The 24,129-nt window shown below is 44.8% G+C and overlaps 2 protein-coding genes and 2 pseudogenes across 2 annotated transcripts in view; 2 read left to right on the forward strand and 2 right to left on the reverse strand.

Moving 5' to 3' along the window:
- The window catches only part of LOC148666772 (scavenger receptor cysteine-rich type 1 protein M130-like), a 361,406-nt gene that overhangs the window by 48,983 nt on the left and 288,294 nt on the right, over positions 1-24,129 (forward strand). The gene's annotated exons all lie outside the window — the stretch shown is intronic.
- On the reverse strand, positions 4,747-4,865 carry LOC148666779 (5S ribosomal RNA; annotated as a pseudogene).
- On the reverse strand, positions 5,246-7,789 carry LOC148666780 (uncharacterized). The gene has a single exon (XM_088632488.1). The coding sequence runs from the start codon at positions 7,709-7,711 to the stop codon at positions 6,203-6,205; it is 1,509 nt and encodes a 502-aa protein (XP_088488614.1). The 5' UTR covers positions 7,712-7,789; the 3' UTR covers positions 5,246-6,202.
- Positions 21,770-21,878, forward strand: LOC148666781 (5S ribosomal RNA; annotated as a pseudogene).

Below are 24,129 nucleotides of genomic sequence, written 5' to 3' on the forward strand. Positions count from 1 at the left end.
TGAGGTGAGGTGCGACACACCGGAGTCCCGACGCTGCTAATGCGGAGCACTTGTTGAACTGGCATTGAAAGGACGTGTGCGCACGGAGCGAGCCTTCCCTGCGGCGGAGCGTGGAAACTTTCTCCCCGCGCTGCAGGAGTTGTGTGCGCTGCAGCGGTGCCGAGAGAACAGCACAGAAGGCAGCAGGCTCTGGAGAGCGGGTAAGAGACCGAGCCTTGTGGGCAGGCGAGCAGGCCCGTTTTTTGGAAATTGCTGAAAAGGCTCCGGTGTTTGTTCGGTGTGTGGCAGGCGCACGACGCGAGCTTGCGTAGCGATCTGCCGGTCTGGTGTTATGCAAATGAGGCCGAATTGCATCCCGGGACATGCTGCGAATGCGCAATGGCGACTGTAGTTGTGTAGGAAACGGCGCGCTCGTTTTCTCGTTTTGCCCAGCCTTTTGAGTGTTAGTGTGGCGTGAGAGTGTGCGAAAGAGTGGGCCCAGCAGGAGGCAGTGACGTGCGAGGCGTTGAGCTGGCCTAGGCTGCGCGCTTTGTGCTGTGGGTGCGGGCCGCTTGCAGGGGCTTGTACAGCTCATACTTACTTGGCAGGGGAGATACCTTGATCAGCCTGTAGGTGGAGTAGTTGGATTGTTTTCCTTGTTTTGTGGAAGCAGTGTTTGTTTAGCAGTTCACGAAATGGCAACTTTTGGATCCCGCAAGAATGCTGTGCGTTTTGAGCTTTTGGATGACCTCTTCATGGATCGTATGCAGTTCAGCAGAAAAGTGTTGCAGAAGGAACTTGGCTTTGAACCTCGGCACTTGGATTTCATCTTCGCTCTCCCAGGTCAGAAAGCATTTGAGGTTGTTTTTGCTACCTATCCTCTGTTTGAACAATGTGTGGATGTGTTTGAGGCAAAAAGAGGGAAAGTTCCTGCCCTTGAGAAGATCGACTTGCAGCCTCTGACACAGAGAGAGAGGAAAACGGTGCATGTTGTTATGTTCTTGGAACTGGCAAAGACGGAGGACATTCACACCTGGCTTAACCAGTACTGCACTGTCCACCATGGAACTGAGGTTAGAGATGTTGACGGTATAAAAACAGGAGCAAGGAAATTCGAGGTTCGCTTGCTACTGGACAATGTAAATGGAGGCTTAAGGCACCTGCCCTCTACAATCCGGCTGGGCGCCTGCAATGGCTATGTTTTTTATGTGGGACAACCAAAGGTGTGTCGGCGCTGTGGTGCTGTGGGACACCTGGCATCGTCCTGCACTGTGAAATGCTGCAAGACCTGTGGCAAACAGGGACATTTAGCCTCTGACTGTTCAATGCAGCCAAAGTGCAATTTATGTGGCTCGGAAGGACACGTTTTTAAGAACTGCCCTCACACCTACGCCAATAGACTCAAAATGAGAAAGGATGAGGCAGTGCTTGTTTCAGCCAAACCGGCCCGAAAATCCAAAGCAAACAACAAGTCAAACAAAGAACCCTTGTTGGACAAAGACTCCTTGCCTCCAGCCAGGATCAGTCCTAAGAGAAATCCACTACGCCCCCACAACCGCAGTCTGCACCAGACAAGCACGAGGGTTTGAAAACCCCCGAGAACAGCGAGGACCCCTCCCCCACTTCTGCTCCTCAGAACGAGGGCCAGTGTGGGGCCCCCCGGTGGAGCGGGTCCAGCGAGGATACCCAGGATTCAGCGGAGCTGCTTTTCTCAGACTCTGCAAGTGCTACAGATGCCCTCCTCTCTTCCATCCAGTCCATCACGGAGGATCTGCAGCAGCTGGTGGGTGAGGGGGAAGAGGAGACTGGTGCATCAGCTGCACCCCTTTCCCCTCAGTGCTCCCAGGAGCTGGACTTGAGGAAAAGGAAAAATGACTCTGTTTTCTCCCTGAGCGAGGAGGAAGGAGAGCATGGCGATGGGGACAGCTGGAACCCCTCCACCCCTCCCTCTACCCCCTTCCTTGAAATGGACTCCGTGAACGCTTTTACTGCTGCCACCCTGATGAAGGCTCATTCAGAGGATGGCTGGCAGGAAATTGGTAAGAAGAAAAAGAAGAAGGTAACAGGTGAGACAGAAGAGAAATGTGTTTTGTAAAGACTGGTTCCACTTTCTTATGTAATATGGTTCTGAACATAATTTCTCTTAACACCAGAGGTATCAATGACAGAGTTAAATGCCAGTCTGTCTTTGATTACCTCCAGCAGAGAGAGGGAGATGTGTTGATGTTGCAGGAGTGTGCTTTAGCCTATCAAGAGAGGTATAAAAGCTTTGAAGATAGGTGGGATAAAGGGCCTTCTGTTTGGTCAGGGGACAATAACAACAGAGCCTCTGGCGTGGCCATTCTTTTCAAAGGACGGGCATTCAAATTGAAAAGTATTCAGAGGGTCATAGATGGCAGGTTGCTGTGTGTGGATGTGGAATGGGGGACCGTTAACCTGCGGCTAATCAATGTGTATTGCCCTACTGACGTGGGAGGAAGGGTGGAGCTACTCAAGGCACTCTCCCCCCTATTGTTATGTAGCACAGACGTGATAGTGGGAGGGGATTTTAATTGTATCTTAGAGCACACGGACAGGCAGTCTAGCTCGCCGATAAAATTGGATTCCAGCTCACTGGCCCTGCAAAACTTAGTTCAAGACTTTAAACTCTCAGACACATTTAGATGTATATATCCCACAACAGCAGGATATACATGGTCAGGGAGGAATAGCAGCTCCAGAATTGACTATTGCTTTGTCTCAGCGAGAGTGAAAGTTGTTGGGGTCACTCTTCAGCCTGTCTTCTTCTCAGATCATCAGGCTTTAGGGTGTAGAGTGGAACTCCAGGGCGGGACTGTCTTTGGCCCAGGCCTCTGGAAACTCAACACAAAGCTGCTAGAGAACGAGGGGGTAGTATCCCGCTACAAGGAGAAACTATCACAGTGGCTGTCCTTGCAGTGTCTGTACGGGTCAGTAGGAGAGTGGTGGGAGGAGGTGAAGGTGAGGACAAAGGCCTTTTTCATGGCTGAGGGAAGGAAGGCTGCTGCCAGACGGAGAGGAGTGCTAGCCAGGAAACAGAGGCAGCTGCAGCGTCACTACACGATGCTGCACAGTGGCTTCGATGTGCTTGAGGATATCAACCTTTTAAAAAAGGACATCCGGAGCATAGCCGAAAAAAGTAGTCGAGGAGTGCTGTTAAGAAGCTGAGTGCAGTTCTTGGAAGAAAATGAGAAGTGTACTCGCTTCTTTTTCAGGAAAGTGGTAGGCTCCAAGTCTGTCATGGAAAGTGTAGTTGATGAGGAGGGACGAGAGAGAACAGAGCCGAGTGCTATCCTCTCCTGCACCGAGGCCTTCTACTCAAGACTGTACAGCTCTACAGAGGTAAAGGATGAAGAAATTCATTTTTTTACCTCAAAGCTAGAAAACGTTTTGAGTGAAGAAGATAGGGAAGTACTTGAGAGGGATTTGACAGTAGAAGAGCTGAGACAGGCTATGGAGAGCTTACAGAAGGGGAAAACTCCGGGTGCTGACGGGCTCCCTAAAGAATTTTATTGCACCTTTTGGGATCTGCTTCAGGATCCGCTACTGCTCCTATTCGAGGAAAGCTATAAGACAGAATTGCTGCCTGACTCCTTAAGAGAAGGCACTATCTCTCTCTTGTTTAAGAAAGGAGCAAAGAATGACATAAAGAACTGGAGAGCCCTCATTCTGTTAGGCGTGGACACTAAGATCCTGTCCAAAGCCCTTTTCCTGCGCCTACAAAATGTAGTGGCCTCACTGGTAGGGAAAGAACAGACTTGTGGGATAGCAGGACGCCTGATGAGTGACAACCTGGCCTTGTTGAGGGATGTCTGTCTGTACTCAGAGGATCGCTCCCTCCCTCTGTGCATTTTAGGTGTAGACCTAGAAAAGACCTTTGACCGCCTAAACCGGCAGTACTTAACATCGGTACTTGAGCACATGAAGTTTGGCCCCATCATGAGAAAGTGATTAACCTGCTGTACACAGGTAGCAACAGCAGAGTAATGGTTAATGGCAATAGATCACGCCCCTTTGAAGTCTGTTCAGGGGTGAGGCAGGGCTGTCCATTATCCCCCTTGTTATTCGTTTTGGCTATGGAGCCCTTAGCCTGTGCCTTGCGCCAGGATCAGGCCATTAATGGGATACCAGTGCCTGGAAGTAGGGGAGGAGAGGTAAAGACATCTCTATACATGGATGATGTCACCCTGCTCCTCTCTGACAATGCCTCAATTAGCAGAGCTCTGCAGTACTGTGATCGTTTCTCTTTGGCTTCCTCTGCAAAAATTAACAAATCAAAGAGTGAGATTTTTTGTCAGAACTGGAGGGAGCCAAAAGAAGGACATGACCTCAGGCTGCAAGAGAAGAGAATCAAGGTCCTGGGGGTGTATTTTGGAGAAGAGATGGGAACAGTAAATTGGCAGAACAAATTGCCAATCTTAAACAAAAAACTGATGCAATGGAAGGACCGAGACCTCACCATGACAGGGAAGGTGCTGGTCATCAAAGCCGAGCTCTTGCCTGTCTTGAATAAGTGAATATATGTCTAGTTATACGAAAAACAAGTGGTTTATTGACTGATCTTCATTTGCAGATTTAGAGGCAGCTTCGATATTCGTTTTACAAACAGGATTTTTTATATGAGTCACACACATGCCATAGCAACAAAACGTCTCTAGAGATGAGGCTATAGATCACCTTTCCATCCTCCAGGTTTTCCTCCCAAAGCCTACGGCACCAACGGCGACCTCTGCTGGCCAAGAGAGCAAAAGCTTGCAGCGCCTGGTATTCCCAGGCGGTCTCCCATCCAAGTACTAACCAGGCCCAACCCTGCTTAGCTTCCAAGATCAGATGAGATCATTCACATTCAGGGTGGTGTGGCCACAAGCGAAAGCCATGGCGCCTGACTCGCTACTTGAAGCTGTGTGTGGCTGGGGCTCCGTGCCCCCCGAGCGGGACTGAAGGATCGTTCATTTGCAATTCTTTGGAAAGGAGTTTCTTTCTAAATCAATGCGTGCCTGGATTTTTCGCGAATGTGCTCCATTCTGTTCGCTTGTCCCGAGCTGGATAAGGACAAACAGGTATCAGCTTGTTCCCTTCTCCCACCCCTCTCTGTGTACAGTAGAGCAACCTGTCCTAATTGGAGGAGCTTGTAGACATCCTCTCACGAGCAGTCAGTCACAAAATGATTCTTTGATGGTTATTAAAAGACCGACCCAGCGGGATAGCTCAGCAACGCACACACACATTGATACTAATACATGAGAATACATTTATTATTACATAAAATGTGCATATCAACATAACAGATCTTATAGTGAGGGTTAGCAGAATACAAAAGGTATATATTCAATCACGAAGAGTTACAAACCAAGAGGGACATACATTCTGTATATCATTCATTTAGACCGTTTTGTAAATGAACTTTGTCACAACTTGTACATGTGATACTCAAAAGCAAGTACATGACTCATAGGAATTAAATTTATATCAACTGGCGTTGAGGTAACAATTGAATTCTCGAGCTGTAATGCAGAATGTTGAATACTCATCCCCTCTGTGGAGATTCAGATCTCCCATGGATGCAAAGAAACAGTGGCAGGCTGTTGCTGTGTCCAATCGGCGCTCTCTGGCCCGGTGCAAGGCAGTGCTGGTTCGACGTGAGAGAAGGAGAAGGAGAAGGAGTAGAGAGATTTCTGCTGCGGTGCGCTGCTGATGCTCTCTGAAGACCGGCAAGTTAGCGTTGGCTGAAACTAACAGAGTTTGCACACAGAAAAGTCACAATCTTTAGACAGGAAAAAGACTGGAGGAACTACGGTCGCTTATTGGTTGAAAGATCCATGGGCATTCGAGAATCATTTTGTGACTTACTGCAACAATTAACAATTGTCCCATTAAATGCACAAACCACTACATTTATTGATGCCTTGTGAGAGGATGCCTACATTTATTGGTGCCCCGTGTGAGGATGATTAACCATGAACTCTGACCTTGGGGTTGTAAACCATTTGGGATGAGACTCTCCCTTGGAATCTCCCAGACAGTGAGGCACCAGAGATGACCATTTGTTAGGGTGGTTGATGTGTCTCAGCATTGGGAGTTGTTCCTTATCAGAACACTCTATCAGCTAGAAAAACACCTTAAATGTGAACCAAATGGAATGACCTCTCTGTATCAAGCACCACTTGAGATGAGGGAGAGAGAGACTGGCAAAGGAGCAGCAAGCTTAATTCCTGTATTTTAATAAACTTTGCCGCTTCAACGGTTTCTCTCCTGTGTGAATGCGCTGGTGGATAATTAAGCTACTTGACTGACTAAAACGCTTCCCACACTGACTGCAGCTGAACGGTCTCTCTCCTGTGTGACTGCGCTGGTGGATAATTAAGCTACTTGACTGACTAAAACTCTTCCCACACTGACTGCAGCTGAAAGGTTTCTCTCCTGTGTGAATAAACTGGTGGGTTTTTAGATGGTCCAAGCGACTGAAACTCTTCCTACACTGACTGCAGCTGAACGGTCTCTCTCCTGCGTGAATGCGCTGGTGGGTTTTTAAGTGACTTGACTTACCAAAACTCTTCCCACACTGACTGCAGCTGAACGGTCTCTCTCCTGTGTGAATGCGCTGGTGGGTTTTTAAGTCACCTGACTGACTAAAACTCTTCCCACACTGACTGCAGCTGAATGGTCTCTCTCCTGTGTGAATGCGCTGGTGGGTTTTTAAGTTACTTGACTTACTAAAACTCTTCCCACACTGACTGCAGCTGAACGGTCTCTCTCCTGTGTGAATGCGCTGGTGGGCTATTAAGCTACTTGACCGACTAAAACTCTTCTCACACTGACTGCAGCTGAAAGGTCTCTCTCCTGTGTGAAGGTGCTGGTAGGGCTTTGAAATGCTAGACTGACAGAAACGCTGCTTCTCCCCGTGCCATAATTGCAGTTTGTCCACTCCATCTGAGCAAGGCCTTGAGTGATTCTTCCTCATCCTCTGCTCGTGCTGGGGTCTCTTATTCTGCAAATGCTCCATGGAATGGCCTTGCTCTATGTGATGAAACTGAGATTTGTTTTCTTCATTATGTCCCCCAGTGTGCTGCTCAGCAGAGTGAATCATCTGGGGCTCTCTGAGACTTAAACCGTCCAGTTCATTCAGTTGTTCCTCTCTTTGCCCAAGAACAGACATACTCTCCAGTTCATTAAAACTTTCAAAATTTTTCTCAGTAACCAGATTATTAAACCTGTGTGTAAAGTAAACAGAATCTAAGGGATCATATGATTGTTTTAGACTCTGCAATGACAGTCTCTCTACTTGAACAGAACAAGGCCTAATTATTATCAAGCCCTGCAGGAGCTGTTGTTGCTCCTCCCTGTACTGACTCTTCTCTGAGTACTGTGACTCAGTACTGTTCTCTTCACCAGGTACATCACTCTGCTGCTCTGCAGGGTCAATTGACTTGGGATCCATATCCTGCTCTGTAAGATTTAAAACATCCAGTTTTTCACCGTGCTCTTGTACAGAGATGCAGCCCAGTTCATTACAACCTTGTGTAATATTGATTGTGTCCAGATTATTCATCTTCTCTGTAAAATCATCACATACTAAGAGCCCAGGTGTCTCACTCTCAGGCTCTGTCTTCATCATGGGCACAGAATCCAGATCCTTGACACTCTGTCTGCTGTCTGTGTGCTGCTCACTAAGTGCCTCTTTCCCTTCTGCGGCAGTGAGCTCTGTCTCCTGCATCAGACTGGAGCCCCACTCCTCCTCACTGTGCTGCTGTTCAAGAGGAGCCCTTTCCCCAGCGTCAGAGAGAACACTGGCCTCTGAGCCTGTAAACACAGGACAAGAAGACACCACCTTTATAAGAATAGACTTTATTTTATAGTTTTATACCTTTAGAGGTGGCTTCTCTAAGCACTTTACAGAAGGCAAACAACAAAAAATACACAATATAAGCATGATGAGAATACACAGTTAGAGGAGACAGTGGTACTAAGTACAGTAGGAGCAGAGGGGTACAGAACAGTTAAATGAAGGCTCTTCTGAAGAAGAAAGTTTGAAGTCTGGATTTGAAGGAGTTTAGAGAAGGGGACTCTCTGATATCCTTGGGGAGAGAGTTACAGAGCTTGGGGCAAAACAGGAGAAGGCCATGTCACCCATAGAGTGTAGACAGACTGGGGGACAAATAGTTGAACACAATTAGAAGAGCGAAAACTGCAAGGTAGGGAGTTGGGTGATAATATCAGACCAGTATGGAGGTGCCAAGCCAAGACATGGAGAGTCTTACAGGTGAGCTAGGAGGATTTTTAAGTCGATATGAAACTTGACAGGAAGCCAGTGCAAGGACTCCAGGATAGGAGTAATGTGATCATTTGTACTAGACCTGGTCAGGGTTCTGGCTGCTGAATTTTGGACATACTGGTGTTTGTTCAATGTGGATTTAGAAACCCCACAGAGTAGAGCATTACAGTAGTCGATTTGGGAGAAGACAACATTTTTCAGTCACAGTTAGTGATAACATAGGGCGTAGTCGAGCAATATTTATGAGGTGAATGAAAGATGTTCTGACAAAATGCTGCACATGTGGGTCGAAAGTCAAATATCATCCCCATGTTTTTCAATTTACACTGAAGCTCAAGTACAAGACCATCTACAGAGAGTTACACATTGGTTGTACAAAGTTGATGGGTGGTGCCAATAAGCATGACTTCAGTCTTGTCACAGTTAAAGAATTTTTGAGTCACCCAAGTTTTTATATCGGGGATGCAAATAAATAGAATAGAGACAGCCACATCATCGTCAGGTTTGGTATGGATGTATATTTGAGTATTACCAGCATAGTAGTGATAGCTGAGGCCATGTGATCTTAAAAGCCTTAAACTACACACACGTATACTAGTACACTCACAATCAATTTGGGTTGTTTAAACATAGTGGAATAAGTGGGTATAAGGGCGTGTTCTGATTTAGCTTCGTCAGAAACCTAACTACCATGTAAAAAGTAAGTCTACTTTAATAATATCACAATTACATTACATTTACATTAATGTGCACTGAGAGAGAAAGGGGTTAATACAGACACATTGACTTCACACTACAGGACATTAACACTGAACCGAAACAGAGGTTAATACAGACACTTTCTGGACACTAAGTACATTAACACTGCAATCAGAGAAAGGGGTTAATACACACACACTGACTGACTGGACACTTCAGTGCATTAACACTGCACTGAAAGAGGGGTTAATACAGACACTATGACTGACTGGATGCTACAGTGCATTAACACTGTACTGAGAGAGAGGGGTTAATACAGACACACTGACTGGACATAACAGTACATTAACACTGCACTGAGAGAGAGGGGTTCATACAGACACACTGACTGGACACTACAATACTTTAACACTGCACTGAGAGAGAGGGGTTAATACAGACACTGGATTAATATTCCAGAGGAGTCAATACAGACACAGACCCTGGACGACAGTAATACTTAAACCAATTAAATGTTTATATACACAATCATTAGTATACTTATAAAATCTAGACCAATACAACGTAAATACAATATTTATAAATGTTGTTTCCTAATGACGTTGGAGTACAAATTGATTCAGTGAAACAATTGTTGAATGTGAACGAGGTGTTTTCAGCACCGTAACCGGACAAAACAATTCAGTTTCCAATAAAGAATCCCGTTGCTACATCACACATGTCTGTCCCACATCACTCTGCATCTCTCCACTATACTCTCACCTCTTTCGGAAAGTTTGATGACGGTTTGATACTTTGTTAGAACGCGTACTGATAATGACAAAAATAAAGTTTGTTGTTTAAAACAATCTCACCATTGAGTTAATTATAGACATTGTTTTTTAACACACACACTCTGACTTCATACAAGTCACCACACTGACCTGAGAGCTGCAGTTCCGTGTCCATTTCTTCTTTTATTTCTGCAGTGACTTCACAGGGAAGCGTGTGTCCAACACGATCTGTCTGTTCCTGATCTCCTCCTGCTCCCGACTCCTTCTCCCTCAGCTGCAATCTCCACTTCAGGCTCTCGTTTTCCTTCTTCAGCTGCGCCATTTCACTCCCGACACTGTCCTCCACACACTGCGTGATTTTAAACACGGCCCGTCTCACCAGGATCTGGGAGACGCTGCGGAGTTTGTCTTGAAACTCGTCCTCAGAGTCCGAAATTCTGTTTCCAAAAACTTCTGACACTTCATACACGATCGATTTGAGCAAAACGTGCATGAACGAGTCAAGCTGGGTTTGCAGATTTAACAAGCACTCCGCCATCCTTCTTCAAGAGTCGGTCAGAAACAAAGGCTGACTTGCGATTTAAACAGAACAACTTCTTTATTTTTATTCTTCACAGATTCTGTTGTCAGGTCTGTGCTCTGTTCAAGCATAAACACAATCGACAAGACGCTACGTTTTCAGGAACTGAAGTTATTAAAAAAAACAACTTCCTTCTTTATCTAAAGAAAATGATTCACTCACCCCCACGTGGGTGAAATATATGCAGTGTCGCGCAGTTTGAAGACGTCATTCGTTAGCGTGGCGGCGATTTCAAGACAATCGAGAAGCGGAGCTGAGAAAGAGGAATTTCTTCAGCCGGATATAAACGTCACTGCACCTCCTATCGCCACCTAGTGAAGAGGAGTGAATCACCTGCGACTTGCGCCGTTCGTAACTGTGAATTTTGTGAAACGGAACAGATTCATTTTTTTGCCCTTCCACAACTCTCTTCCCCAACGAAAACGTCTCAAGCGGATTTTTGTTCCACATCTCCCTGTGCAGGTTTTTGGTTAAAGAAAAAAAAATCCATCATTTTCTTGCCATCTGGCAGAATTTCTTCTGCACCAATAAGCAAGATTTGTATTTCATATTTCGCAAATTGTATGAATGTTGTTGAAAAACAAGTTATTCCAAGAAAGGAAGTAAATACTTGCATGAAACTAAATCAAGCCCTATGTGATTGTCCTTAATTATACTGTAACGCTAACAGCCACCATTGAGTGTGAAAGCCGGCTTACCAGAGTGGTGATGTCACCGCCCTCCCCTGTGATAGCAGGGGCTGCAGCCACTGGGCTGAAGGGAGATCTCTCTTTAGCTCAACTGGCTGGGTCCCTGTTGAGTGACGCCAGAGTCCTGGGTTTGAGTCCCCGACAGTTGGGGGCCGAGCTGATGCGGTGGCGGCGAGGGCACCTACATGAATCCTGTAGTGTTACAATACATTCTGTATGACAAGACAGGAAGAAAGGGACCTTGGGATTTTGGACACAGGATTTCCTGTTTACTGAGAGAAGTTTTAACCATCTGGCAGTTTTCATGTCCAAGGAGCTCATTAGGTGAGGTGAAGTGGAAAAATATTTCTTGCTCTGAATCCTAACATTTTTATAGGAGGTATTCTAGGACTTCTCGCCTCAGATAAAACTGCCAATACATCAGTTATTTCTACTCCATCAATAGCGTCAGTGTTATTGGTACTGAGTGCTAAATGTAGGTCCTGTCATATACAAAAAGTCGAAAGTTTCAACTGCATTCAACTGATAAAATTCGATAAAACTGAAAAGTACATCCGAAACAAATTTGCACATTTTTTTTTTCGGATCCAGAAGAGCATCATCATGAGACTCAAAACATACCTGTTTTTTTTTCTTCTTTCCAGGTGGAAGGATTATTCAGATGCAAACATCGGTCCAAAATTAATGTACTCTCTTATCGCTGTTGCTTCTTCAAATCCATCAACTGAATGCCGATATTGAGGGATGATATCGTACGAATAGTGGTTTTCTTTTTAAAGCAAATTTTATTAAAATATGAGCCTCTATTACAGTTGTCTTGTATGTTTCTCAAGGTATAATAGTTCCCTTTGCACCCTCAGCTAAAATCTTCAAAAATACAACAAAATTTATATAAATATATTGAACAGCATTTATTGTTACATGTATATTAAAATTAAGGTAGATATACAAAAGTATTAAAATACAAATATACAGTCCTGACATACTCATGCTGTCCATTTGTCTTTTTTGCTTGTCACATTCTCCAACAAATCTGTGTTGTAATACTAAATATTTTACTTAACGGAGTATAAATGAATTCTCCGGCCAGCCATTCAAAGATCAAAGTCCATGGCTGAATACAATTTCCTTGAATGTTTGTAATAATTGGCTATTCCCAGTGATATTGACTTATGTGCTCAATTGCATACTTGTTGTAGTTGGACACACAAAACAACTGCATTTCCTGCAAATATTAAGTGGGTTAAGGTTTTGCTAAGAAAACCAATTAAGTAGAGATGAGGTTTACATCCCTGGGTGGGTTCAATTCACTAACATTTCAATTAACAGCACCAAGAGACTAACGTGTGTTCTTTTTCTCCATTTGCGGGCTTTTGGTTAAAAAAAAAGAAAAAAATTCCAGCCTACGATATTTCTTTTACACTGATAAGCAAGATTTGTATTTCTGAATATTTCTGTATGAATTTCTTGAAAAGCAAGTTGTTACAGAAAGGAAATGAATTAAGTCGCACGTGCTCATCCATAGTGATATATTCTATAAGAAAAGACAGGAAGAAAGGCACCACTAGGATTTGAAGTCCGGATTTCCTGTTTAATAGGCAAGCACATTAACCAAATCAGCCAAGGTGCCATCAGAGTATTAAGAGTGCATCAACTGCTCCCTCAAGAAGGTCAACACCAGGCAGGAGGGTCAGGTCTGTCCAGCACCAGAGCAGGATTTGGTTTCTCCAGCAATGCTGGGCTACTAGGAGTGATGCTGGTACGACCTTAATCAGAGTCAATCGTCTCATGTTGGCACTGCAGTACAAACACAGAAGAGCTCAGACTGGAGCTGCTGAATTCACAACTTCCTGGCCGGATTCCAAGGAATATTAGAGCCGATGTCTGGCAATTTGAAGGAATAAAGGAGCTGATGTCTGGGAATTCTGAGGAATACTGGAGCCAATGTCCAAGGATTCAGGGAAATACTGGAGCCAGTGTCCTTGAATGTGGAGGAATACTGGAGCCGAGGCTCACACACCTCTATCCATTTACTAACTTCCTGTACTGCAGGTTCAGAGGCCAGTGACTCCTCTACCTGCACTCAGGCTACCAGACTCTCCTCTGGCCTTCCAGTCTTTACGTCTTCCCAGAATTAAAAGACCAGCTGTCCATTCTAGCTCCTGACAAATGTGCTTCATTTCAGTTTTTAGCTTTTATTATCCATTTTATTTTATTTTTTGCCTTTTCAAGCTACTATGCAACTGCCTAAAGTCACTCATTAAAGAACATATCTAACACTTCTAGCAGTTCTAGGTCATCTCCTTTGCTATACGCATGTATAAGGTAAAAAACTACTGTTGCACTGAACTAAACTAAAATCCACCTCTATAATTACACTTCACACAAAGACAGTTTAGACAAGAGAATCCCACTTCTAAAACAATTACAGAGAAGGGATTAAGCTGATATAATTAAATGCACTTTGTTCCCTGGCAGAGCTGTGGGGAAGAGCTAAAATAAAGAAAATAGGGTTAAATGAATATTTACCAATAATGGAACGAGGTGCCTTTCTTCCTGTCTTGTCATACAGAATGTATTGTAACACTACAGGGTTCATGTGGGCTCCTATGCTGCCACCACATTAGGTCGGCCCCCAACCGTTGGGGACTTGAACCCGGGACTCTGGCGTCACTCAACAGGGACCCAGCCAGTTGAGCTAAAGAGAGATCTCCCTTCAGCCCAGTGGCTGCAGCCCCTGCTATCACAGGGGAGGGCGGTGACATCACCACTCTGGTAAGCCGGCTTTCACACTCAATGGTGGCTGTTAGCGTTACAGTATAATTAAGGACAATCACATAGGGCTTGATTTAGTTTCATGCAAGTATTTACTTCCTTTCTTGGAATAACTTGTTTTTCAACAACATTCATACAATTTGCGAAATATGAAATACAAAACTTGCTTATTGGTGCAGAAGAAATACTGCCAGCTGGCAAGAAAATGATGGATTTTTTTTCTTTAACCAAAAACCTGCACAGGGAGATGTAGAACAAAAATCCGCTTGAGACGTTTTCGTTGGGGAGGAGGGTTGCGGAAGGGCAAAAAGAATCTGTTGCGTTTCACAAAATTCAGTTACGAACGGCGCAAGTCGCAGGTGATTCACTCCTCTTCACTAGGTGGCGATAGGAGGTGCAGTGAAGTTTATATCCGGCTGCAGAGACTCCTCTTTCTCAGCTCCGCTTCTCGATTGTCTTGAAATCGCCGCCACGCTAACGAATGACGTCTTCAAACTGCGCTACACTGCATATATTTCACCCACGTGTAGGTGATTTAATCATTTTCTTTAGGTAAAGAAGGAAGTTGTTTTTTTAATAACTTCAGTTTCTGAAAACATAGCGTCTTGTTGGTTGTTTATGCTTGAACAGAGCACAGACCTGACAACAGAATCTGTGAAGAATAGATTGGTGGTGGTGGCGGAGGGGAGTCCCCATTACCTGTAAAGCGCTTTGAGTGGAGTGTCCAGAAAAAGCGCTATATAAGTGTAAGCAATTATTAATTATTATTATTATAATAAAAATAAAGAAGTTGTTCTGCTTAAATCGCAACTCAGCCTTTGTTTCTGACCGACTCTGAAGAAGGATGGCGGAGTGCTTGTTAAATCTGCAAACCCAGCTTGACTCTTTCATGCAGGTTTTGCTCAAATCGGTCGTGTATGAAGTGTCAGAAGTTTTCCGAAACTGGATGTCTGACTCTGAGGACGAGTTTCAAGACAAACTCCGCAGCGTCTCCCAGATCCTGGTGAGACGGGCCGTGTTTATAATCACGCAGTGTGTGGAGGACAGTGTCGGGAGTGAAATGGCGCAGCTGAAGAAGGAAAACGAGAGCCTGAAGTGGAGATTGCAGCTGATGGAGAAGGAGTCGGTAGCAGGAGGAGATCAGGAACAGACAGATCGTGTTGGACACACGCTTCCCTGTGAAGTCACTGCAGAAATAAAAGAAGAAATGGACACGGAACTGCAGCTCTCAGGTCAGTGTGGTGTCAGTGTGTTTAAAACCAGTGTCTATAACTTTCTCACTGGTGAGATTTTTTTAAATAACAAATTTTATTTTAAAGAAAACATCTCGCAAGAGTAAACATTCTAGTTATCTAACAAACTATCAAAGTGTCATAAAAAAACTTTCCTCAGTGGTGAGAATATAGTGGAGAGATGCAGAGTGACATGGGAAAGACTTGTGTGATGTAGCAACGGGATTCTTTATTGGAAACTGAACTGTTTTGTCCGGTTACGGTGCTGAAAACACCTAGTTCACATTCAACAATTGTTTCACTGAATTAATTTGTACTCCAACGTCATTAGGAAACAACATTTATAAATGAACAAGTAATAGGTTTATTCCATGCTGAAAAAAAGAAGAGAGAAAAAAACACGGCTCCACGGCCGAAACGTTTTGTTTTTTCTCTCTTCTTTTTTTCCAGCATGGAATAAACCTATTACTTGTTCCTTTGCAGCTTACGCATGCTGACGCAGCTATCCACATGAACATTTATAAATATTGTATTTACGTTGTATTGGTCTAAATTTTTACTAAGTATACTAATGATTGTGTATATAAACATTATTTAATTGGTTTAAGTATTACTGTCGTCCAGGGTCTGTATCTGTATTGAGTCCTTGAATATTAATCCAGTGTGTCTATATTAACCCCTCTCTTTCTCAATGCAGTGTTAGTGTAGTGTCCAGAAAGTGTCTGTATTAACCTCTCACTCAGTGCAGTGTTAATGACCTGTAGTGTGCAGTCAGTGTGTCTGTATTAACCCCTTTCTTTGATTGCAGTGTTAATGTCCTATAGTGTCCAGTCAGTCTGTGTTAACCCCTCTCTCAGTGCAGTGTTAATGAACTGTAGTGTCCAGTCTGTATGTATCTATTAACCCCTCTCTCTCAGTGCAGTGTTTATGTGCTGTTATGTCCATTCAATGTGTCTGTATTAACCCCTCTCTCAGTGCAGTCTTTATGTCCTGCAGTGTCCAGTCAGTGTCTGTATTAACCTGCCTCTCTCTGTGCAGTTTTAAAGTAATGTAATGTGCAGTCAGTGTGTGTCTATTAACCCCTTTCTCTCAATGCAGTGTTAATGTACTGTGTTGTGCAGTCAATGTGTCTGTATTAACCCCTCTCTCAGTGCAGTGGTAATATGCTCTAAGTTCCAGTTTGTCCATGTCTGTATTAACCCCTCTCTCTCTCAGTGCACTGTTAATTTACTGTTATGTCTAGTCAGTGTGTCTGTATTAATCCCTCTTTCAGTGCAGTGTTAATGCACTGGAGTGTCCAGTCAGTGTGTGTGTGTGTATTAACCCTTTCTCTGATTGCAGTGTTAATGTACTGGAATGTCCAGTCAGTCAGTGTGTCTGCATTAACCCCTCTCTCTCTCAGTGCAGTGTTAATGTGCTTTAGTGTCCAGTCAATGTGTCTGTATTAACCCTCTGTCTCTCAGTGCAGTGTCAATGTAAATGTAATGTAATAGTGATATTATTACAGTAGTCTTACTTTTTAGACGGTAGTTAGGTTTCTGACGAAGCTAAATCAGAACATGCCCTTATACCCACATATTCCGCTATGTTTAAACAACCCAAATTGATTGTGAGTGTACTTGTATGCGTGTGTGTAGTTTAAAGCTTTTAAGATCACATGGCCTCAGCTATCACTACTATGCTGATGATACTCAGATATACATCCATACCAAACCTGACGCTGATGTGGCTGTCTCTATTCTATTTATTTGCATCCCCGATATAAAAACTTGGGTGACTCAAAATTTCCTTCATTTATCTTTGACAAGACTGAAGTCATGCTTATTGGCACCACCCATCAACTTTGTACAACCAATATGTGTAACTCTATCTGTAGATGGTCTTGTACTTGAGCTTCAGTCTAAATTGAAAAACTTGGGGATGATATTTGATGTTCGAACCACATGTGCAGCATGTTGTCAGAACATCTTTCATTCAACTCATAAATATTGCTCAACTACGCCCTATGTTATCACTAACTGTGGCTGAAAATTGTTGTCTAATCTTGAATCGACTACTGTAATGCTCTACTCTCTGGGGTTTCTAAATCCACATTGAACAAACTCACGTATGTCCAAAATTCAGCAGCCAGAACCCTGACCACGTCTAGTACAAATTATCACATTACTCCTATCCTGGAGTCCTAGCACTGGCTTCCTGTCAAGTTTCATATCGACTTAAAAATCCTCCTGCTCACCTATAAGACTCTCCATGTCTTGGCTTGGCACCTCCATACTGGTCTGATATTATCACCCAACTCCCTACCTTGCAGTTTTCGCTCTTCTATTTGCGTTCATCTATCTGTCCCCCAGTCTGTCTACACTCTATGGGTTACATGGCCTTCTCCTGTTTTGCCCCAAGCTCTGGAACTCTCTCCCCAAGGATATCAGAGAGTCACCTTCTCTAAACTCCAAATCCAAACTCAAAAACTTTTTCTTCAGAAGAGCCTTTATTTAACTGTTCTGTACCCCTCTGTTCCTACTGTACTTAGTACCACTGTCTACTGTCTCTTCTAACTGTGTATTCTCATCGTGCTAATTTTGTGTATTTTTTGTAATTGGCATTCTGTAAAATGCTTTGAGAAGCCACCTCTAAAGGTATAAAACTATAAAATAGTTTATTCTTATAATGGTCGTGTCTTCTTGTCCTGTGTTTACAGGCTCAGAGGCCAGTGTTCTCTCTGACGCTGGGGAAAGGGCTCCTCTTGAACAGCAGCACAGTGAGGAGGAGTGGGGCTCCAGTCTGATGCAGGAGACAGAGCTCACTGCCGCAGAAGGGAAAGAGGCACTTAGTGAGCACCACACACAGCAAACAGAGTGTCAAGTATCTGGACTCTGTGCCCATGATGAAGACGGAGCCTGAGAGTGAGACACCTGGGCTCTTAGTATGTGATGATTTTACAGAGAAGATGAATAATCTGGACACAATCAATATTAAACAAAGTTGTAATGAACTGGGCTGTGTCTCTGTACAAGAGCACAGTGAAGAACTGGATGTTTTTAAATCTTACAGAGCAGGATATGGATCCCAAGTTGATTGACCCTGCAGAGCAGCAGACTGATGTCCCTGGTGAAGAGAACTGTACTGAGTTACAGCGCCGAGAGGAGAGTCAGTACAGGGAGGAGCAGCAGCAGCTCCTACAGTGCTCGATAATAATTAGGCCTTGTTCTATTCAAGTGGAGAGACTGTCACTGCAGAGTCTAAAACAATCATATGATCCCTTAGTATCTGATGACTTTACACACAGGTTTAATAATCTGGTTACTGAGAAAATTGTTGAAGGTTTTAATGAACTGGAGAGTATGTCTGTTCTTGGGCAAAGAGAGGAACAGCTGAATGAACTGGGTGGTTTTAGTCTCAGAGAGCTGGGGATGGAGTCCCAGATGATTCACACTTCTGAGCAGCACACTGAAGGACACGATGGAGAAAACAAATCTCAGTTTCAGCACACAGAGCAAGACCATTCCATGGAGCATTTGCAGAATAAGAGACCCCAGCAGATGGCCTTGCTCAGATGGAGTGGACAAACTGCCATTATGGCAAAGGGAGAAGCAGCGTTTCTGTCATTCTAGCACTTCAAAACCCTACCAGCACTTTCACACAGGAGAGAGACTGTTTAGCTGTAGTCAGTGTGGGAAGAGTTTTAGTCGGTCGAGTAGCTTAATAGCCCACCAGCACATTCACACAGGAGAGAGACCATTCAGCTGTAGTCAGTGTGGGAAGAGTTTTAGTCGGTCGAGTAGCTTAATAGCCCACCAGCACATTCACACAGGAGAGGGACCATTCAGCTGCAGTCAGTGTGGGAAGAGTTTTAGTAAGTCAAGTCACTTAAAAAGGCACCAGCACATTCACACAGGAGAGAGACCATTCAGCTGCAGTCAGTGTGGAAAGAGTTTTAGTCAAAAAAACTCCTTACAATCACACCAGCACAGTCACACAGGAGAGAGACCATTCAGCTGCAGTCAGTGTGGGAAGAGTTTTAGTCGGTCAAGTAACTTAGTAACTCACCAGCGCATTCACACAGGAGAGAGACCGTTCAGCTGCAGTCAGTGTGGGAAGAGTTTTATTCGGTCAAGTGACTTAAAAACCCACCAGTGCATTCACACAGGAGAGAGACCATTGTAGCGGCAGGGTTTATTAAAATACAGGAATTAAGTTTGCTGCTCCCTTGCCAGTCTCTCTCTCCCTCATCTCAAGTGGTGCTTGATACAGAGAGGCCATTCCGTGTGGTTCACATTTAAGGTGTTTTTCTAGCTGAAAGAGTGTTCTGATAAGGAACAACTCCCAAAGCTGAGACACATCAGCCACCCTAATTAATGGTCATCTCTGGTGCCTCACTGTCTGGGAGATTCCAAGGGAGAGTCTCATCCCAAGTGGTTTACAACCCCAAGGTCAGAGTTCATGGTTAATCATCCTCTCACGAGGCACCAATAACAGTAGGGACTTGTGCATTTACTGGGCCAATTGTTAATTGTAGCAGTAAGTCACAAAATGATTCTCGAATGTCCATGGAACTTTCAACCAATGAGCGACCGTAGTTCCTCCAGGTGAAACTCCAGCTCCTCCTGGACATCCTCAGACTCAGCTCAGACAGTCACGTAACGGCCAATGTGTCCGAGTGCCAGGACTTTTCCTTGTTCTAAGAGTCGAGAACGGAGGTTGCCAGCGTAACCAAAGGGTCCACCTGAGGTTAGCCCAGCAGCAAGCCTCATGAACCCACCGCGAACGCTCACCTGATCAACAAGTGAACTACGGTCGGAGCTGTGGACAGCTGAATATCAGTATTCAGGACTCGCACTACATCAAGAACGAACCGGTCTTCTTCCTGTCTAAAGAGTGTGACTTGCTCGGATCTGTAGTCATTTTTCTGTGTGCAATCTCTCATTAGTTTAAGCCAACACTGACTAGTCGGTCTTCAGAGAGCATCAGCCGCGCACCGCAGCAGAAATCTCTCTTCTTCTCTCACGTTGAACCAGCACTGCCTGGCACCAGCAGAGCCAGAGAGGGCCAGAGAGCACCGATTGCATGCAGCAACAGCCTGCCACTGCTTCTTTGCGTCCGTGGGAGATCTGGATCCCCACAGAGCGGATGAGTATTCAACATTCTGCATTACAGCTCGAGAATTCAATTGTTACCTCAACCTGAGTTGATATCAATTTAATTCCTATGAGTCACGTACTTGCTTTTGAGTATCTAATGTACAAGTTTTAACAAAGTTCATTTACAAAACGGTCTAAATGAATGATATACAGAATGTATGTCCCTCTTGGTTTGTAACTCTTTGTGATTGAATATATACCTTTTGTATTCTGCTAACCCTCACTATAAGATCTGTTATGTTGATATGCACATTTTATGTAATAATAAATGTATTCTCGTGTATTAGTATCCATGTGTGTGTGCGTTGCTGAGTTATCCTGCTGGGTCGGTCTTCTAATAACCATCAAAGAATCATTTTGTGACTTACTGCTACAATTAATAATTGTCCTGTTAAATGCACAAGACACCTATATTTATTGGTGCCTCGTGAGAGGATGCCTTCAAGCTCCTCCAGTCAGGACAGTAGGCTCTACTGTACACAGAGAGGGGTGGGGGTGTGGATTAAGCCGATACCCTGGCTTCTCTCCAGACACAGCTGGGTGAGCTCCTCCAGTAAGGACAGGAACCTCTTCTGTACACAGAGAGGGATGGGAGGGGGGAACAAGTTGATACCCTGGCTTCTCACCAAACACAGCTGGATGAGCTCCTCCAGTCAGGACAGGAGGCACTACTGTACACAGAGAGAGATGGGGGTATGGAACAAGCTGATACTCTGGCTTCTCTACAGACAGAGCTGGATGAGCTCCTCCAGTCAGGACAGAAGGCTCTACTGTACACAGAGAGCTGTGGGGGTGTGGAACAAGCTGATACTCTGGCTCCTCTCCAGACACAGCTGGATCAGCTTCTCCAGTCAGGACAGGAGGCGCTACTGTACACAGAGGGGGGTGGGAGAGGGGAACAAGCTGATACCCTGCTGTCTCTCCAGGCACAGCTGGGTGGGCTCCTCCAGTCAGGACAGGAGGCTCTACTGTACACAGAGAGGGGTGGTGGTGTGGAACAAGCCGATACCCTGGCATCTCTCCCGACACAGCTGGATGAGGTCCTCCAGTAAAGACAGGAGGCTCAACTATACACAGAGGGGGGTGGGAGAAGGGAACAAGCTGCCCAGCCCGGTTGTTGAAGCCGATACCCTGGCTTTTCTTTAGACACAGCTGGGTGAGCTCCTCCAGTCAGGAAAGGAGGCTCTACTGTACGCAGAGGGGTGGGAGGGGGTAACAAGCTGATACCCTGGCATCTCTCCAGACACAGCTGGATGAGATCCTCCAAGCAGGACAGGAAGCTCTACTGTACACAGAGAGGGATGGGAGAGGTGAACAAGCCAATACCCTGGCTTCTCTTCAGGCACAGCTGGGTGAGCTCCTCAAGTCAGGACAGGAGGCTCTACTGTACACAGAGGCGCGTGGGAGGAGGGAACAAGCTGATACCTGTTTGTCCTTATCGAGTGCAGGACAAGCCAACACAAGGGAGCACATTTGCGAACATCCAGCCACGCATTGATTTCGAAAGAAGCTCCTTTCCAAAGAATTGCAAATGAACGATCCTTTAGTCCCGCTCAGGGGACACAGAAACCCCGCCAAACAGCTTCAAGTAGCTTGTCAGGTGCCTTCGCTTTAGCTTATGGCCATACCGCCCTGAACATATCTGATCTTGGAAGCTAAGCAGGGTCAGGTCTGGTTAGTACTTGGATGGGAGACCGCCTGGGAATACCAGGTGCTGTAAGCTCTTGCTCTCTCAGCCAGCAGAGGTCGCCACTGGTGCCGTAGGCTTTGGGAGGAAAGCCGGAAGTAGGGACATTTAACACTTCTAAGAAAAGTGATATATAGCCTCATTTCTAGAGATGTTTTGTTGCTATGGCATGTGTGTGACTCATACATATAAAAAAACCCGTTTGTAAAACGAATATCGAAGCTGCCTCTAAATCTGCAAATGAAGATCAATCAATAAACCACTTGTTTTTCATATAACTGTAATCATTCATAGCCGTTCAGGGACACCAAATATGTAACGTTGCCATAGCAAAATTAAATGTAGTGGCTCTCTGAAGGCACCAGTTCTGTAGGGTTTGGGCATTTACTGGAACAATTATCAATTGTAGCAGTAAATCACAAAGTTGATTCTTTTGATGGCTTTAGAATCCAACCATGCGACATAACTCAAACAACGCACACACACAGGTACTAATACACGAGGATACATTTATTAATACATAAAATATGCATATAAACCTAACATATCTTATCGAGAGGGTTATCAGAATACAAAAGATATATATTCAATCAGTTACAAAGTGTTACACATATCAAGAGGACATACGTTCAGTATATCATTCATTTAGACCGTTTCGTAAATGAACTTGGTTATAACTTCTACATTAGATACTCAAAACAAGTACATAACTCTTAGGAATTAAATTGATATCAACTGGTTGGGATAACAATTGAATTCTCGAGCTGTAATGCATTGAAGTTGAATACTCATCCTGGCCTTTACCCCATCATGGCCTCCTAATAATCCCCCTCTATGAATTGGCTACATTACTCTGCTCTCCTCCCCACTGATAGCTGATGTGTGGTGAGCGTTCTGGCGCACTATGGCTGCCGTCGCATCATCCAGGTGGATGCTGCACATTGGTGGTGGTGGAGGGGAGACCCCATTACCTGTAAAGCGCTTTGAGTGGAGTGTCCAGAAAAGTGCTATATAAGTGTAAGCAATTATTATTATTATTATTATCATCCAATCTCTGGGGATTCAGATCTCCTGCGGGCACAAAGAAACAGTTGCAGGCTTGTTGCTGTGCGGCTTGCGACGGTGCACTGCTGTTGCTCACTGACCGGCTAGTTAGTGTTGGCTTTAACTAGCAAAGTTTGTGCACAGGAGAAAAGATGACTGTGGGTCCCAGCAAGTCAGGAAGAGGACCGGTTCGTTCCAGATGAAGAGCTAGTTCTGAATAGTGATTCAGCTGTCCACAGTTCCGACGTGTTCACGAGGCCTGCTGCTGGTGCTAACCTCGGTTGGATCCTCTGGTTACTCTCTGGCAACCTCCGCTCTAGACTCTTAGAACAAGGGAAAGTTCTGGCACTCGGACACACTGGCCGTTCCATGGTTGTCCGGGCTGAGTCTCAGGATGGTCAGGAGGCGCGCTGCGAGAATGTCCTGCCCTTGGGAGCCTTCTGCTCCTGGGCCGTCCTGCCCTGGAATTCTCCTTTGAATTCCCTTTAGGAAAGTCCACAGAATTCTCCATTGAATCTCTCTGAATCTTACTGAATCTCTCAGGCTCTCTGTGTTGCCTGTTTTTACCTGGAGGAACTTCAGCTCGTTGATTGGCTGAAAGTTCCATGGGCATCAGAGTCCCACGTGGGTTACTCGGCCCTACCAGTCCCTGATTGGTTGATCAAGGTGAAATATGAGTCACTTAATCCTGACACTTAGGAATGCAGTCCAGATGTCCATCTGGCACTCCCTAGACAGATAGGCGCCAATGGATGACCATTGATCATGATAGCCAAGGTTAGCTAAGTGCATCCCCCTTTGGGAGCTGTCCTTATCAAAGGAACCTTAAATCAGCCTGCATGAATAGTTTCTCTGTGGCTGCACCACAGAGATGAACAGAGAAATGGGGCCTCATTTGGGAAAGCTCAGAAACACTTAATTCTGCCTTATTAATAAGCCTCGGCGCTACATAACTATACATATATTCACTTATTACTGATTTCATTCATTGAGCACGGATGCAATAGAGGTACAGCCATTCACTGTTTGACATGTCTGCACTGGTACAGATCCTAGCAATCAGAAAATGGGTGAAACTGTCTTTAGAATAAGCATACAGTACCGAGGCCCCCCATGACCAAATAAAGGCTAACCTCGATAATCATCCTAAGTAATGCAAACTACAGCAAAAAGACTCACTTTGAAAAGGGAATGAATGTCCGGAAGGAGTAGTGTAACCAGCTTGAATTGGTTCTCTGGACCT

This window comes from Lepisosteus platostomus, chromosome 5, assembly GCF_059453375.1.
Source record: "Lepisosteus platostomus isolate fLepPlt1 chromosome 5, fLepPlt1.hap1, whole genome shotgun sequence".
Classification (NCBI taxonomy): domain Eukaryota; kingdom Metazoa; phylum Chordata; class Actinopteri; order Semionotiformes; family Lepisosteidae; genus Lepisosteus; species Lepisosteus platostomus.